Consider the following 16,394-nt stretch of genomic DNA (forward strand, 5'->3'; position numbering starts at 1 on the left):
TGCACTTCCATCTAACAACAATTTCTTCAGTTCATTCACTTCAAAGCCATAAAAATGCAATCCATCATGTCTGTATAATTCCCTTCTCTCAAATACATGTCATACTTCCACAAACTGCAGTCCCTTCTCCTCACATAGCTCTGCCAGGATACCATTCATGATTCTGGATCTCCATCTTAACAGATCATTCTCATACCTCGGCAACACACTGGCAACCTTTCTCTTATACAGTTATCTTTTACTCTCCTCAGTAACCTGATATTTGCATTCTCCTTACATTCTCCTTAAATCATTTGTCCCCATAACCACCACTAATTATCTTGCTCATTCTCCCTTCTCAATAGCAGACTTTATGAACTCTCTCTTTAACCAATCCTCTAAGAATGAAATTTCATATACTGCTATTTTTGAATCACTCGTCACCTCTTTTACCCTTTTTTTTTTTTTCCATTTTCATACTTTCATTTGTTTTTCACTAAACATCTAATATCACTCTGCATATTCCTCTTTTCATTTGGAATATCTCTTTATTCAAATCTTGCATTCTGACAATTTCATTTTCTGTTGCTCCCATAGTCTCACTGCCTCTCATTCTGCTGCACCTTACTTCCATTTCCTCATTCATATTTCCTTTCACTTACTTTTGCTTCTTCATTCTTACATTCTCTCACTCCTTGAGTCTCACTAACTTTTGCCTTGTTTCCATTTCTTTCATTTACACTAACTTTCATTCCTTCAGTCTGTTTTGCATTTGTTAACTTGAGTTTAACAGAATATTGCACGTTATACAAATCCATACTTTCTATTGTCTCCTGTTCAGTCCCTCCACAAAGACATTTTTGACATTTCACCATGCATACACATTGCACTCACGACATCAAACTGACATGTTTTGCTTCACATTGTTAATATGTTTGTACACAAAATGTTTGTTAAGCTTAGATTCAAGTGAGCATACTTTATTCCAGATAAGTTTGACACATTAATGATAAAAAATCTGGCACATTAATGATAAAAAGGTGATTTGTACTGTAAAAGCATGCTATTTTTTTGGTATTCATTATTGTAGACAGTTGATTTAGTACTTTTGTATTTTTCAGTAACATCTTTAAGAGATATTCCATTACTCAAATTTTAGCAATAAAACTTTATATTCCAGAATCAAAATGTTCTTTGAATCAGTAATCATTTCTTTACTTAAACTTCAGTGATGCTGTTGTGATTGTACTCAGCATATGCAGTAATGGTCTTTTCTTGACTGGTCTTTACAAGCAATTGTTGTAGGCTGACAGCTGACCTTGGATGTTTAAATCATTCTGGAAGTTTTGGGATTGAATTATTCAATGTAGACTGCAAATGGCCAGTTTGAATTTGTGATACTCTATTTACATGGTGAAGTCTGGTTACCAAACACATGGTAATGCATAGAACTTTGGTACACACTATAAAAATATTTAGATTAGTGGGGAGTGTGAAATGTGAGGGAATAAGGAGATGTTTTAATGGAAGTGATTTCACATTATTTACTTATTTATTTATCTTGTTTTTGATCCACAGAGGAGGATTTTTTCAAACTTTCTTCTCATTTAATCCCTGAGATACAGAGAAGTAATTTGGCTCCTGTGATTCTTCAGTTGAAAGCTTTGGGTATTGACAATATCCTACAGTTTAATTTTCCTTCTGTAAGTTTATTTTAGTTATTGATATTAGTAACAAATATTATTATTTGTATTGTTTAAAAGTTGCAGAATTATATATGAGTATATATAAAATACAATCAAAATCTATTCTCAAATGATTATTATTATATGACACCACCAGGGAGTCCAAGGACTCATTGAGGGTGGGCACATCTACTCTACAACTCTCTGTCTCCACCTACTACAACGAACCACAACTACACCAATGCCATCTACCACGCACCACCATCACTAGTATTTTAAAAGACAATCACAAACATCCATGCCCATGGCAGGATTCGAACCCGCAGCCTTTTGGCTAGTGAGCAGATATGCTAACCAATCGGCCAACCAGGCCGGCAGATTATTCAGACTTATGTGTTCATAAGCCTGAATTTTGTTCATAAATATTAATGTGGTGATTTATTGGACTTAGACAATACATTAGGTGATGAAGTGAAGACTTTAATATGATATTTTGTCTATGGTTACTGAGGCATTTTCAAGGTGTGTGGTAAAAGATTACAATTTCACATAAAGAAATGAGTCAAGGCAAAATACTTAGCTAGCATCTCCTGATTGCATTCCTTTTATAAACAGAGTGAAACTGGACACTTGGCAGTGACCAGTTTGGTTATTTGTAGGTAAGAATGACAGTCTTCTGAAAAACTTTTCACAATTTTTTTTTTTTTTTTCAGTCAAGTGTGGTTGCAAAACATTAAAAAAAAAAAAAAAATCAAATTGGGTTAAGCTTTTGGAGGCCTGCTTAGCAAACTGCTTCTACTGAATGACAGTACAGCGCATTCCATCTATCTATTTGACAAACCTTTTAGTGTTTAAACATTTTAAGATTCCAGATCTATAATAAGTGCTAAAAAGTGATCTATATGACATTTTTATTGGGGCAAAGACAGTCAACTTTTTTATGAAATACAGTGCAGTCTTCTTTCTGATTTCTTAGAAGATTTGAGATCACCTCCTCTTACCTTCAGTAATACCCAGATCTTCAGATAAGATCAGATTTTCTCTGAATATCTGATATTAACATTAAACTCTAGCATTTCCTGGCACCAGCACATCACTTCTGTAGCCTCCTCTTTGGTACAACATGACAGAATTTCATACCAGCTGGTTAAACAAGGCCCCTATTGTTTTTGCAAGGGAACCAGGGCGAACAGTGAAAAGTCAGCTACTTCAACAAATCCTGAAACACACCCAACTCAAAATCACCAGAGTTCAAGATCGGTAATATCAACATTAGAAGACTGAATGGCAAAGAAATGGAGTTGGCTGAAGAATTGGATAGGTACCAGATACAGATCAATATAATAGGGGGTGACTGAAACCAAAAAGGCAAAAACTGGTGAGATCTTTCTGAGCAATGAATACAAAATGTTATATTCAGGCAATAACAATCAGGGAAAAGGAGTAGCAGTAATAGTATTCAGCACAAAATACGAGGCTTATCTTCTTGAATGGCAGGCAATATCAAATAGAATGATGTGGGCAATATTAGAATCGGGAACTGGATAATGAGACTTATTTGTGCCTAGTCCCACAGAAGGTTCTACTAAGGTAGAAGTGGAGGGATTTTTTGAGGCTTTAGAGAAAGCAACTGACACAGTGAAAAAGGAAAAGTTGGTCCTTGTTGGGGATCTGAATAGCAGAGTAGGAAATGATTGTCAGACATACAAAAACATTTTGGGAAAATCTGGAGAAAAGAGCAAAGCTAATAATAATGGCAAATACCTGTTGGATATCTCTCAGGACATGGACTGGTTATTATTAACACAATGTTTCAACATAAAAATGTGCATAAATTCATATGGAGAGAAGAGGCAAGGAATTAGAAAAGCCTCATTGACTATGTGATTGTTGATAGGGCAGTTTTCTCACTAGTGCAGGACACTGGAGTGTACAGAGAATTTGAAATTGGAAGTGATCACCATTTAGTCTTGAGCAGGATAAAATTGAATTTCGTATTGAAAAGAATAACATGTAAGAAAGTTTTAAAGCGAATAAAAGTTGAGCAGCTCTCAGATGTGAACTGTAGACTAAAATACACAAACATTAGTCAAGAAAAAATAAAAGAGTTTGAGAACAGGAAACAAACCTCGGAGATTCAGTAGCACGCCATGAAGAAAACATTGATTGATTCAGCCAGAGAAACATGTGGTGAGGTTGTCTGCAAGGATAGAAAAATCAGAACTCCATGATGGACACAAGCATTGAAGGAAAAGAAGAAAGCATATCAAAAGTCTCTGGCAAATAAGTCAGCTTGTGCTCTTAGAGAATACAGAGAATTAAAATGTAAGAAAGCTAAACACTGTTTAAAACTAGCTAAACAAAAATCATGGAAAGACTTTATCAAGAACATAGAAAATAATTATCAGGAAGGTGGCATAATATTCTGGAGGCTGTTGAAAAAGCTCAGAATTGGAGGAAAGAGTGCTGTAAAAGGAATTATAGATGATAAAGTTGAAATGAAAACTGGAAAAAAAGATATCCTTGATGTATGGAACAATTATTTTGAAAAACTTGAATTAGAAAAAGCCATCAAAATTCTAAAAAAGCAGCATGAGTAAATGGAAAATTGACCAGAAATGCTCAAGCAGAAAGCCTGAATAGAGGGATGAATTCCAGATGATTGGTGTGAAGCTCTCATAGTACCCATATACAAAAAGGGAAATAAAATAGAATGTGAGAATTACATAGGTATTTCCCTACTAAGTGTTCCTGGTAAAATTTATGCAAGCATACTTGAAAAATGTTTGAGAAGGATTGTAGAGCCTGAGACCATCAAAAGCCTGAAATGTGGAAAGGCAGCAGGTGTAGATGATATTTGACCAGAAATGTCCAAGTATGGAGGTATAAAAGTCTTACAATGGCTGCACTGCATAATTCAAAAGGCCTTGACAGAGGGATGAATTCCAGATGATTGGAGTAGAGCTCTCATAGTACCCATTTACAAAAAGGGAAATAAAACAGAATGTGAGAATTACAGAAGTATTTCCCTACCGGGTGTTCCTGGTACAATTTATGCACGCATACTTGAAAAATGTTTGAGAAGGATTGTAGAAAGGAAGCTTGGTGAAGAACAAGTAGTATTCAGGCCTAATAGAGGCTATTACAATCAGATTTTCAATTTATGACAGATAGTTGAAAAATTTTGGGAATATAACAAAGATCTGTATTTAAGTTTTGTAGACTGAAATACATATACAAATACCTGCAAAAGGCATATGGTAAAGTGCCAAGAGAAAAGCTATTCAAAACGCTGCAATTATATGGTGTCAGTGGGACATTATATCAAGCAATACTGAGTCTTTATTTGAGTTGTAAGTCAGCAGTTAGAATTGAAGGAAGTACAAGAAGATGGTTTGATATTAAATCTGGCATCAGAAAAGGATGTACATTATCTCTTCTGTTATTCATAATCTATATGGATTACATTATGAAGGAAAGTGGCATTAAACCTGATATCAAAATTGGAAATGTTAATCTCAGCTCTCTACTTTATGTAGATAATGTTATGCTTTTAAATAAATCCAGTACAAGGCTGCAAGATTCCCTGACTAAATTTAATAACTGTTTTAATAAATTTGGTATGAAAATCAACAATAACAAGACAAAGACAATGAAAATAGGCAGAGACATTGAAAATATCAACTGCATTATTAATGGAGAACCTATAGAACAAGTAAAACATTTCAGCTACTTAGGCACAATTTTTAGTGAAGATGGTAAATTAAATATGGAAATAGACAAGAATCAACAAAGCTGGTATGGTAGGAAGTCAACTGAATAAATTTATATGGAATAAGAGACAGCGTTTAAACAAATTTTAGCTTATGAATCTGAGAGTTGGGTTTGAAATAAAACACTTAACCAAGTCTAGAGACTACAGATATGAGAGTCCTGAGAAAGATTAAGGCATGAACAGATGGCATCAATGCAATATCATATTAAAAATGAGGATATTAGGAATGAACATGACATTGTTAGCATCCAGGAATGTGTTAGCCAAGCTAATATCTGGTGGTATGGTCACTTAAGCAGAATAGAAGAGGAAAGATTAGCAAAACAAGTGTTCTGTGCCAGGTTGGCAGGAAAAGACCCAGAGGAAGACCAAGATATAGGTTGATCGATACAGTAAAAATTGCCTTATAAGACAGAAATATAAGATCTGATAATGTTGGTATCTTGACAGATAACAGATTGATTTGGAGGATATGTCAGGAATTTGATGATGATGTTTTCTTAAGTTAATGAAAGAAACAGGGTAAAAGAGGTGACGAGTGATTTGAGAATAGCAGTGTATGGAAATTCCATTGTTAGAGGATTGGTCAATGAGAGAGTCCATGAAGTGTGCTATCCAGGAGGGAGAATGAGCAAGATAATTAGTGGTGGTTGTGGGTACAAATCATTTAAGGGGACATAAGGAGAATGTGAGGGCATATATCAGGAGTTTATTGAGGAGAGTGAAAGATAACAGAAAATATTATATTGATCTTAGTGGCAGCTGCTCTGTATCCATTCCAGGTTGTTAATCTGCAAGTTATTTGTAAGGAATGCTCTTAATCTTCTTATTTCTGTATCTTTGGATCAATTTGGCTTTATCAGTAAAATTGTTTAAAATGTTATCTAATTTGTTTTGGAATATGGTAATGTTGAGGCAGATTGATCTATATTAATGTTTTCACTATACTATATTATTGTGGAGACTAATATCTGTTAGGTGTATAGGTTTTCCATAGCAGAGAAGAGATCTATTTCTCTTTTTTTTTTTTTTTTTAAATTAATTTTTTATTTATATCAGTCCCACAAAATTTGCAAAACCTGTAGCACATGATTGCCATTTGTGAATGAGCAAGGGATGAAGAGTGAAGTAGAATTCTGCTGATGATTTCTTGAACAACTCTGTAGATTGTAATATCTGGGGAAGATGGCATAAGGGAGACTGTTCCAATGAATAGAGATAAATGGAATGAAATAAGAGAAAGAAAAATTGGTTGGGTAGATGTGAAGCTGGACATTAAATAAATGTTGACCAGTACAGGAGAACACTCCTGTGAAAATACCTATAGTAGAAGAAGCATATGGCAGAAACAAAATGTCTTTGAGTAATTAGATTAAGTAATTGTATTGAATATGTGTGTGTGTGTGTGAGAGAGAGGTTTTCAGTTAATTGGATTTGCCACTTCTTGACAGCATCAAGCACTTTTAGGTAGTGTTAGCATGCAAAAAATTCTGAAAAGGAGTGCCCCCCCCCCCCAAAAAAAAATGTATAGGATACCTAATTTTTGGGCTGAATTGCTGTGGATGTCTTGTGTTAGGAAAGACACGAGGTGTATGTCTACCTGAGAAGAGATGTTTGTTCCTGTCTGAGAATGTTATAATCAAAAGTAATAGGAAGTGAGATATTTCATGTGAGATATAACTACTCATTGATAACAATGAAATTCACAGGTTGTCTTTAACCTATTCAAGAATGCCAAGTATGTCAGAATTTAAGTCATTAGTTATGGAAGAGCTTAAAGCTTCAAATGATTGCGCGCTGTATACTTTGTCAAATGAAGAAGAGAAATGGAGTTTAGTGTTATCAAAAAAATGTGAATACTATTTGTGGTTAGTGAGGGAAGATCATTTATGTGTAGGAAACAAGAAGAGAATGGGCATAATTCCAAGTACTGAGATGGTTTGGTGTTGGCAAGGAAATCTAAGGGAAGCTGGATGAAGCCATGCATCATTATACCTAGTAAATAACCAGAGAGGAACCACCTTTCTTTTCATGTTACACAGTCATCAGCATCATTTATAAAATTTATGGAGAATACTACTGTGTTAAATATAATTACTTTAATTGACCTTCATATTGAGGTCATCATCTCGAGTTTACAGACACACACACACATACAGACTCAAGCTACATTACAATTCAGACAGTATGCCAAAGTTACACTACTTTGATCAGCTTGTAAAAACTTAGCCCTTGCTCAAAAACAGGTTCCAAATTTAAAATCGGAAATTTTCCATTATTTAAATCCAGATATTTGGGATAACCTTGAGAGGATTACTAACATCTCAGCTGCACATATCCTGGAAACAAACAAAGTAAAACTTATAGCCAAATTTCTTAGATTGAAACTGTGGCAAGATTTAAACAACCAGCAGACTGGTGTTGAGCAGGATAAAATTGAATTTCACATTGAAAAGAAGAATGTGTAAGAAAGTTTTAAAACAAATCAAACTTGAGTAGCTTTCAGAGGTCAACTGTAGACTCAAATACACAAACATCATTAAAGAAAAAAATGAAAGAGTTTGAAAACAAGAACCAAACCTTGGAAATTCAATGGAAAATCCTGAAGAAAACATTGGTTGATTTAGCCAGAGGCATGCAGTGAGGTTGTCTGTAAGGATAGAAAAATCAGAACTCCATGGTGGACTCAGAAAGTTAAAGAGGCAGTGAAGGAGAAGAAGAAAGCATATGGAAAGTTCCTGGTGAGTAAGTCAGCTTGTGCTCTTAGAGAACACAGAGAAAAATGTAAGAAAGTGAAGCACTGCACAAAACTTCTTCTTCTTCAGCTAGTTGAGCCTCTAAGGTTCTTACCTATATACACCAGCTTCTTCCATTCCTTTCTGAGCTTTTTCATTCCAGTTCTGAATTCCCATCTCATCTAAGTCTTTTTGGATATTACACACAAGATTCAAGAGTTTTGGATTTGGTCATAGCATCAGAAGAGCTGATTTTAATTGAGATGGCATCTCTGCCCCCAGTTGGGGAGAGTGACCATATGGCTTTGACTTGGAAGATGAATAGACATGCAGGAGTATCAAAGAGAAAGGAATGTATGTGGAATTATAAGGCAGGTGATTATAATGATATCAACTGGAGAGGGCGCTAGTGAGCCAAGCGCTGTGGACATGTCTAAGAAGAGCTCCTGATTGAGATAAGTTATTCTAGGAATAATTAAGTATATATGCATAATTGTTTGAGTAAGAGCAGCTGTAAATGTTGTGCACTACCGGTATTATTAGTGTGGGGGATTTTCCTTGCCTAAACTTATTATGAAATCTTTATTATTAGACCTAGTAACCTGCAGGGAAAAAAAAAAAAAAATGGCGGCAGCATTGTCATTCCATGACTTTAATTTAGATTTCAGTTGTTTTGTTAAGTGTGAGGTCTGTTATATGTATTCTTTCGATTACCTAAATGATTTGTGGATGTTTAGAGTGGATGGAAGAAAGGTGTGTGCGAAGTGTGACCTGAATGAGGAACTGATGAATGCAAATATGAAATTGATGACATAAAGTGTTAGTAGCAAGAATGTCGTGGGGAAAAATGAGTGCACGTTTGAAAGAGAAGGATGGTGAGTAAGAGAGGCGAAAAAATTTTAAAAAATCAGTAAAAAAGAAAAAGAGCGATTTGAAAACTGTAACAGATGTTAAAAGGGACGAAAGTGAGGTAGTGGAAGGAAATGAAATTGAGAGAATGAATGAAACTAGAAATGGCGTGATGCAGAAATCGAAAGTGAAAAAAATCAAAAGAATGAATGATGGTGAAAGTTGGATGCATGTTGGACTGAAAGTACGGAAATAAAGAAAGATGAATGAGAGTGAAAGTGAGAAGATTGATAGCGAAAGTTGGACGTATGTTGGATCGAAAGTACGGAAACAAAGAAGGATGAATGAGAGTGAAAGTGAGAAGAGGGGATCGAGTGTTGGAAAGTTAGAAAGATTGAATGATAGAGAGAATATGTCGTGAGATTCGGAAGTTGAATTGGATTGGACGAGGCAAGAAATGAAATGGATGCGGAATGAAATTAAGAGAATTCAGGTCAAAACTATTAAAATAAATCATGATGGCATGAAAGAGTTAACAAAAGATGAGCGAGTGGCGTTGTATGGCAACTCCATTATCAAAGGTGTGCTAAAGCAGTGCTTCCCAAACTTCTGAATTTCAGGGCTGCCTTTGGAAAAATTAAAATATTTCACGGCCCCCTCAAAAAAAATCGTAATACTGTATATATACATATATTATTATAATATTTATTATATTTATATTCAACACAAAACATACACAGCGAATATTGCAGAAATGAAATGCAAATATTACATTTTTAGCATCTTACATACACATTTGACATGGCACATTATCTCAGATTTTTATATAGATAGATTATTGTTATTGTACATTTGCAGTACAAGCACACGAAACATAAAACGATTAGTAATAAAGAAAGAAAGAATTAACAATTAAAAGAAGTTTAAATTGTTATTAATGTGATGGATGTGTTTCAATCCGGCTACACCAATATCAGGTGAAATATTTGAAACTGCAATTCTTAGATTTCTGCTTTGAAATGAAACTTATATGAATAAGCATATATTTACTAATATTCATTAAGTGCCGAAATACGCAGGAAGCAAAATTTGTGAACCCGCACCAATGTGTGATTTTTTTCCATTAAATATAAAAATAAAAATAAAGAAATAATAAAAAGTAAATACGTTTCTTTTAAGATAAAAAAATCTACTTAGTTTTAAAAGATTTTAAATTTGTTTTCATTATTTCACAGCCCCCTCAACAAAACCCACGGCCCCCATGGGGGCCACAGCCCACAGTTTGGGAAGCACTGTGCAAGAGGATAGAATGCACATGGTATGTTTTTCAGGCAGTAAAATGAGTAGAGTGATTGAGGCATTGGATATGAGGCAGGAGCGAGCAAAAGAGTTAATAGTATTAATTGGTACAAATGATTTGAGAGAGGACAAAGAGCGTGTCAGAATGGATATCAGGAGGCTGCTTGGAAGGATAAAAGAGAATAGTGTGACAGGAAGGGTAGTCAGTGTGTTGCCTAGGTATGACTATGGTGAAATGAGGCGGAGAACAAGGATTATGAATGATATGCTGGCTGAAATGTGTGAGGAGATGGGAGTACAGTTTGTTAATGTGTGGAATGAGTTTGAGGGACGAGGTGAGCTGTATGGGAGCGATGGACTGCATTTGAGTGGTTATGGTGTGAGTCGCTTGGAGAGACTGCTGCTGGAAGGTAGAGAAGTGAATAGAGAGAATGAAACAGATTGAGAGGGGAGTGATGTGGAAGAGCAGGAGAGTAAGACAGGAGAGATTGAAGAGGTGGATATGAATGGGGAAGTGAGTGGTATGAGTATAGAAAATGAGAGAATGGGTGTGCAAGAGGAGCAGGGAAACGGGGAGGCTCAGGGTGGACAGGGGTACACAGCGTGAGAAAGGTGGATGCTCCAAGAGGAGGTGAAAGGATGTGTAGGCAGGAAAGGAATGGGATGACCAGGGATCAAGAGGAAACAGTTGGAATTGAAAAGGGTTCTAAAATTAAGAAGCAGAAAGGGAAATGGCCCCAGTCGAGCATGGAGAGATCATATCGAGTGAGTGGTATCAGTGGAACTAGCTGTAGATCCAGAAATGAGCTGTTGTGTTTGTATACAAATGCTAGAAGTATAAGAAACAAGGCAGATGAAATGGTTGCACTAATTGCGTCTCTTCACCCAAAGATTGTCGGAATAAGTGAGACATGGTTGGAAGAGGATGACATCCTGACAGGAATAGAGATGGAAGGGTATGATGTGTTTCGTGAGAATAGAAGGGGTAAAAAGGGAGGGGGAGTGCTATTGATGATAGAGAAAGAGTTATATCCATACAAAGTAGAGAACAAGGCGGAAATAGTGCCAGTTTTGGTTTTGAGGCAGTATGGTGTGAGATGGTGAATGGAATCAAATACTTGGTGGGATGTTGTTATAGACCAGGTAATGTGGATGGTGGTGATAGTGAAACGTATAGTCAAATTAGCCAAGCAAATAAGAAAAGGGTGATCATTATGGGTGATTTTAATTATGGCAATATAGACTGGAATGATGAGATAGCAACTGGAAGTAAAGAAAATGAGTTTCTTGAGTTTTTGAGGGATAACTACAGACAGTATGTAACAGAGGGCACATGAGGATTAAGGGTCTTGGATTTGGTCATCTCATCAGAGGATGTAATTATAAATGAGGTGATTACCTGGGTGGTTGCCAGCAGTGCGAGGACCCCTGTCAGAAAAGGGTATACGTGGCACTACAAGGGGGGTGATTATGAAGAGCTCAGTAGACAGCTTGCAGGTGTAGCATGGAATGAGAAGTTAGCTGGAAAAGAGATCAATGCAGCTTGGAGGATTTTCAAAAACTATCTAGTAGATGCAATGTCTAAATGTATTCCAAGGGTCAGAAGGTTAAATAAGGTAGGTGTGAGATGGATAAATAAAGAGATTAAGTATGCGATACAGAGAAAAAGGGCATTGTGGAGGCAGCATAAGGAAAGTGGAAATAACCAATTTCATGAAGTCTACAAAGACCAGGCAAGGAGGGTGACTTGGTTGGTGAGAATAGCTAAAGAGGGGTATGAACAGCAGTTAGCTAATGAAGCCAAAAAGAATCCTAGGGAGTCCTTTCGATATGTAGCCAGCAAAAGAAAGAATGATTATGGAAGGATGACATTGATTGGAGAAAATGCTATAAAGACAGTTGTTGCAGAATGTGTGGTGGAGATACTTAATGAGCAGTTCATAAAGATCTTTCAATCTTGTGAATGTGACTTCATGGGGAGGAGAGACTGACTGTAAGTGAGCAAGAGGTGTTTGGGTAGTTGAGTAAACTGAATGTAAATAAGACTGTGGGACTTGATAATATATCACCGTGTATTCTGAAGGAATGTGCCAGGGAGTTGACACTTGCCTTGACATATTTTTTTATTACGAGTCTTGCACTTGATCGAGTTCCTAAGGAGTGGAAGGAGAGAAAGATTGTGCCACTTCATAAAGGAGGTGATCGAATTCAAGCATCAAACTATAGGCCTATCTGTGTGTCAGGTGTTGTGGTTAAGTTGTTGGAGAAGCTTGTGAGAACTAGGATCCAAAGTTGGGTTGGCAACAATGGTATTATCTTTGATGGACAGCATGGATTTGCTAAAGGGAGGTCATGTTTTAGTAATCTACTTACTTATTACAATAAAGTGACTGCTTCCTTGGACAGAGGAGAAGGATACACACAGTAATATACTTTGATTTCGCAAAGGCTTTTGATAGAGTACCTCATGATAAGTTGACAGTCAAACTAGAGTAGATGGGGTTGAATATTAGATTAGTGCATTGGATTGGAGACTAGCTATCTGATAGGTATCAGCAAGTTGTGTATGGGGGTGAGATATCCAGGAAAAGGAAAGTCATTAGTGGAGTGCCTCAGGGATCTGTTTTAGGGCCATTACTGATTAACTTGTATATTAATGATATTGGCAAAGATTTGGATGGAGATATTCAGTTGTTTGCATTTGATGCAAAGTTGGGACGAACCATAAAGAGTAGTGAAGATGTTGTGGCCTTACAAGAAGATTTGAATAAATTGAGTGATTGGGTACGGAAATGGGGATGTGAGTTCAATTATGCAAAATGTAAGATTTTTAAATTTGGAAAACAAAGATGGGATGCAGAATTTTTGCTTGTTTTTGGAGGTAGAGGAAATTAGAGATCTGGTGGTGATAGTGGATAAGGATCTAAAATTTAGGGGAAACATCTCCAAAATTGTGAAGACAACACAAAGGCTTCTGGGAATGATGCAGAGGACACTGATGTATAGAAGTAGGGAGATTCTTGTTCCGTTGTATAAGGCTTTGATTAGGCCACGCATGGACTATTGTGCCCAGATTTGGTCACCAGGTTTTCAGAAGGATGAAGAGATGTTATAAAGGTCCAAAAGCAACTGACTAAGGTAGTTTCTGACCTCTGGAATGTCGAGTATGAGGAAAGATTGAGATGATGTAATTTGCAGAGTCTGGTGGACAGGAGGAAGAGAGGAGATATGATAGAGACCTACAAATTGGTAAGGGGTTGTTATAGGATCAATGGTGGAGAAGTTCTACAGAGAATAGTGGGAGATAGGGGAAAACCAGAAGTCATTCCTGGAAACTGTATAACGAGGGTGTGAGTAGGGGAGTGAGTGGCAGGTTTTTTCTGTGCAGAGTTGTGAATGATTGGAATGCCTTACCTGAGAGTGTGGTGTCTCTGCAAGGAGTTTGAGTGTGTTTAAGACATGGTATGATGAGATGTGTGTCTGTGTGATAAAAGGACCTCCCAGATGAGTCTTTGACTCCATGAGGTCTTGGGGTAATAATAATAATAATAACTTGGGACAGTTCCATGGAGGGAGGAATTGGAAGGGCAAGATATCATTAGTGCTTGGAAAATTGTGAAGGAATATTTATTAGCAGCAATAGTAAGTTGCATACCATGAGTTAAGAAGAGGATGCAAGTTGGTACATTATGGAAACAACTACCGTGTTAGACTGTTATTGCTCTGTTTGCTGCAAGCCTACACATACCAGCCAATATATACATGCTAACTCACATCACCACCCTTCGCAAAAATTTGGAATCATTAACACCAACATAAACAGAGCTATAACAATTTGCTCTAATGAAGAAGCTCTTAAACAAGAATTAAAATAATTAAGCAATATATTTATAAATAATGGCTATAGCAAAAATACTATTAATAAAATTTGCTATAAAACTTCATCAAAAAATAATATAGATTACAGTAAAACCATTGCTATTCTATACATTAAAGGGTTATCAGAGAAAATTAATAGAATCCTACACCATTACAATCTTGATGCCACTTTTAAACCACCTTTAAAATTAAAAAACATATTCAACTCCTCTAAGGATCCTCTCCACCCATTGGCACATCCTGGAGTTTATTGCATCTGTTGCACCTGCAACTTACCTTATATTGGGGAAACTGGACGTACAATCCCTATCCATAAAAAAGTGCACAAACGACAAAATTTAACAATTTTGGTGAAGCAGGCCTCTCAGATCACGCTCTTAACACCTTACACCAAATTGATTGGAAAAGTACTTGCTCTTTACATCATAAAAAACCTGGTATGAACAAAAATTTAAAGAAGCCTGTGAAATTTTGATCAACCACCCCAATCTTAACAATAATGGTGGCATAAAAATCCCAAGAATTTGGATGGCACACATTCAGCCTGCTTAGTTTCCAGCATACTCTGACTTGAGGACTTGAAGCAATTTTTCAGCTTTTATTGGCCATTATCCATACCAGTTGGTTGTAATTTATATGCATACTTATATAAGTAATACTTTTTTTATTTATTATTTATTAAGTTTTTCTTTTTTGTAAACATGTTGCTCTCCAGTTTAATGTAATTTTGTAGCCTAATGGATAATAATAATAGGACTCTAGCTTTGATGTAGTAAGGGTTTTATTTTTTCACCAGAGGTCAGACCAATAGTTGTAATGGTTTGTCAGTAACTTTAGCATACCATGTAGATTGTAGTGAGCTTGTTACTTTGTATATATGTGTATACTCCAGGTGATGACCTTAATGTGAAGGTTGAAACGTCGAGTGTCTATTTTGGTTTATATTAAACTAAAGTTTTACTCTAACACAGTAGATGTTTCTATAATTTGCATAATGTATTCTGATACCGTGTAAGCATGAAGGAAAGGACACAAGTTGGTGTAAAGTGATATCAAACAGGAACTGCAGATGAAAAGAGGTTATGGAAGAGATACATGGAGAAGGGTGGAGAGCAGTTGCATGAAGAATATAGGACTCAGTCCAGGGGAGTGACTAGTATGGTAAGGAAGGCGAAACTGGAATATGAGAAGAGATTGGCCCTGAGATCCAAAGAAAATCTTAAGGAATTTTTTAGCTATTTGGCCAGTAGGAGGAGAAATGATTGTGGAAGAATGACATTGTTGGATAAAAATGGGAATAGAGTGATTGATGCAAAGGATATAGTGGAGTTGTTCAATGAACATTTTATTGGGGTATTTCATCCTGGAAAAGTAGGTTTTAATGCTAGAGGGATAGGGAAGGTTCGAGGTTAAGAAGTTGAAAAGGAGAGTGTGTTTCAAATACTGAGTATTCTGGACGTCCATAAAGCAGTGGGACTGGATGGAATTTTGCCACAGGTTTTGAGAGAAGGTGCTAAAGAACTGACAGCTCATTGACCTACCTTTTCAATGAAAGTGTGGCCATTGGATAGGTGCCCAAGGAGTGGAAGGAGGGTAAGATTGTGCCATTGCATAAGGGTGGTAACAGATTGGAAGTGTCAAATTATAGACCATTTTGCGTTTCATCAGTAGTTGTTAACATCTTTGAGAAATTAGTGAGGGACCATATACAGCATTGAGCAGATGAGGGTAATGTTATCTGCGAGAGTCAACATGGATTTGTTAAGGGAGTGTTCTTGCTTTAGTAATAGGATTGCCTTTTATAATAAAGTAATAAGAGCGGTTGATGAGGGAAAGGCATATTCTGCCATTTTTTTTTTTTTTTTTGCATTTTACAAAGGCATTTGACAGGGTACCACATGATAAGCTAATATTTAAGTTGCAGCACATGGATTTAGATGTCAGGTTAGTGAACTGGATTCAGGATTGGCTATCTGATAGGTATCAGAGTTGTATGTGGGGAGGCAATATCAAAGATGCAGAAGGTTACAAGCGGGGTTAACAGGGCTCATTACTGGGACCTGTATTGGTTAACCTTTATATCAGTGACATTGTCACTGGATTGCAAGAGGAATGGTCACCATCACACTCAACTCTTCTGAAGCGCTGGATATTCTGAAGGTAATTTCTATGCCTTTTATTTATTATGATATG

The 16,394-nt window shown here is 36.4% G+C and overlaps 1 protein-coding gene across 3 annotated transcripts in view; it reads left to right on the forward strand.

Annotated features, from left to right (window-relative positions):
• LOC150096612 (putative ATP-dependent RNA helicase DHX35) overlaps nucleotides 1-16,394 on the forward strand; it is a 437,463-nt gene that overhangs the window by 230,044 nt on the left and 191,025 nt on the right. For all 3 annotated transcript variants that reach the window (XM_090408561.1, XM_090408562.1, XM_090408564.1), the window contains exon 11: nucleotides 1,558-1,682. In XM_090408561.1, coding sequence (XP_090264687.1) covers nucleotides 1,558-1,682 — 125 coding nt within the window. The remainder of the gene's footprint in view (nucleotides 1-1,557; nucleotides 1,683-16,394) is intronic.

Source organism: Typopeltis vanoorti, chromosome 18 (genome assembly GCF_054136105.1).
Source record: "Typopeltis vanoorti isolate ZY-2024b chromosome 18, IOZ_Tvanoo_1.0, whole genome shotgun sequence".
Taxonomy (NCBI): domain Eukaryota; kingdom Metazoa; phylum Arthropoda; class Arachnida; order Uropygi; family Thelyphonidae; genus Typopeltis; species Typopeltis vanoorti.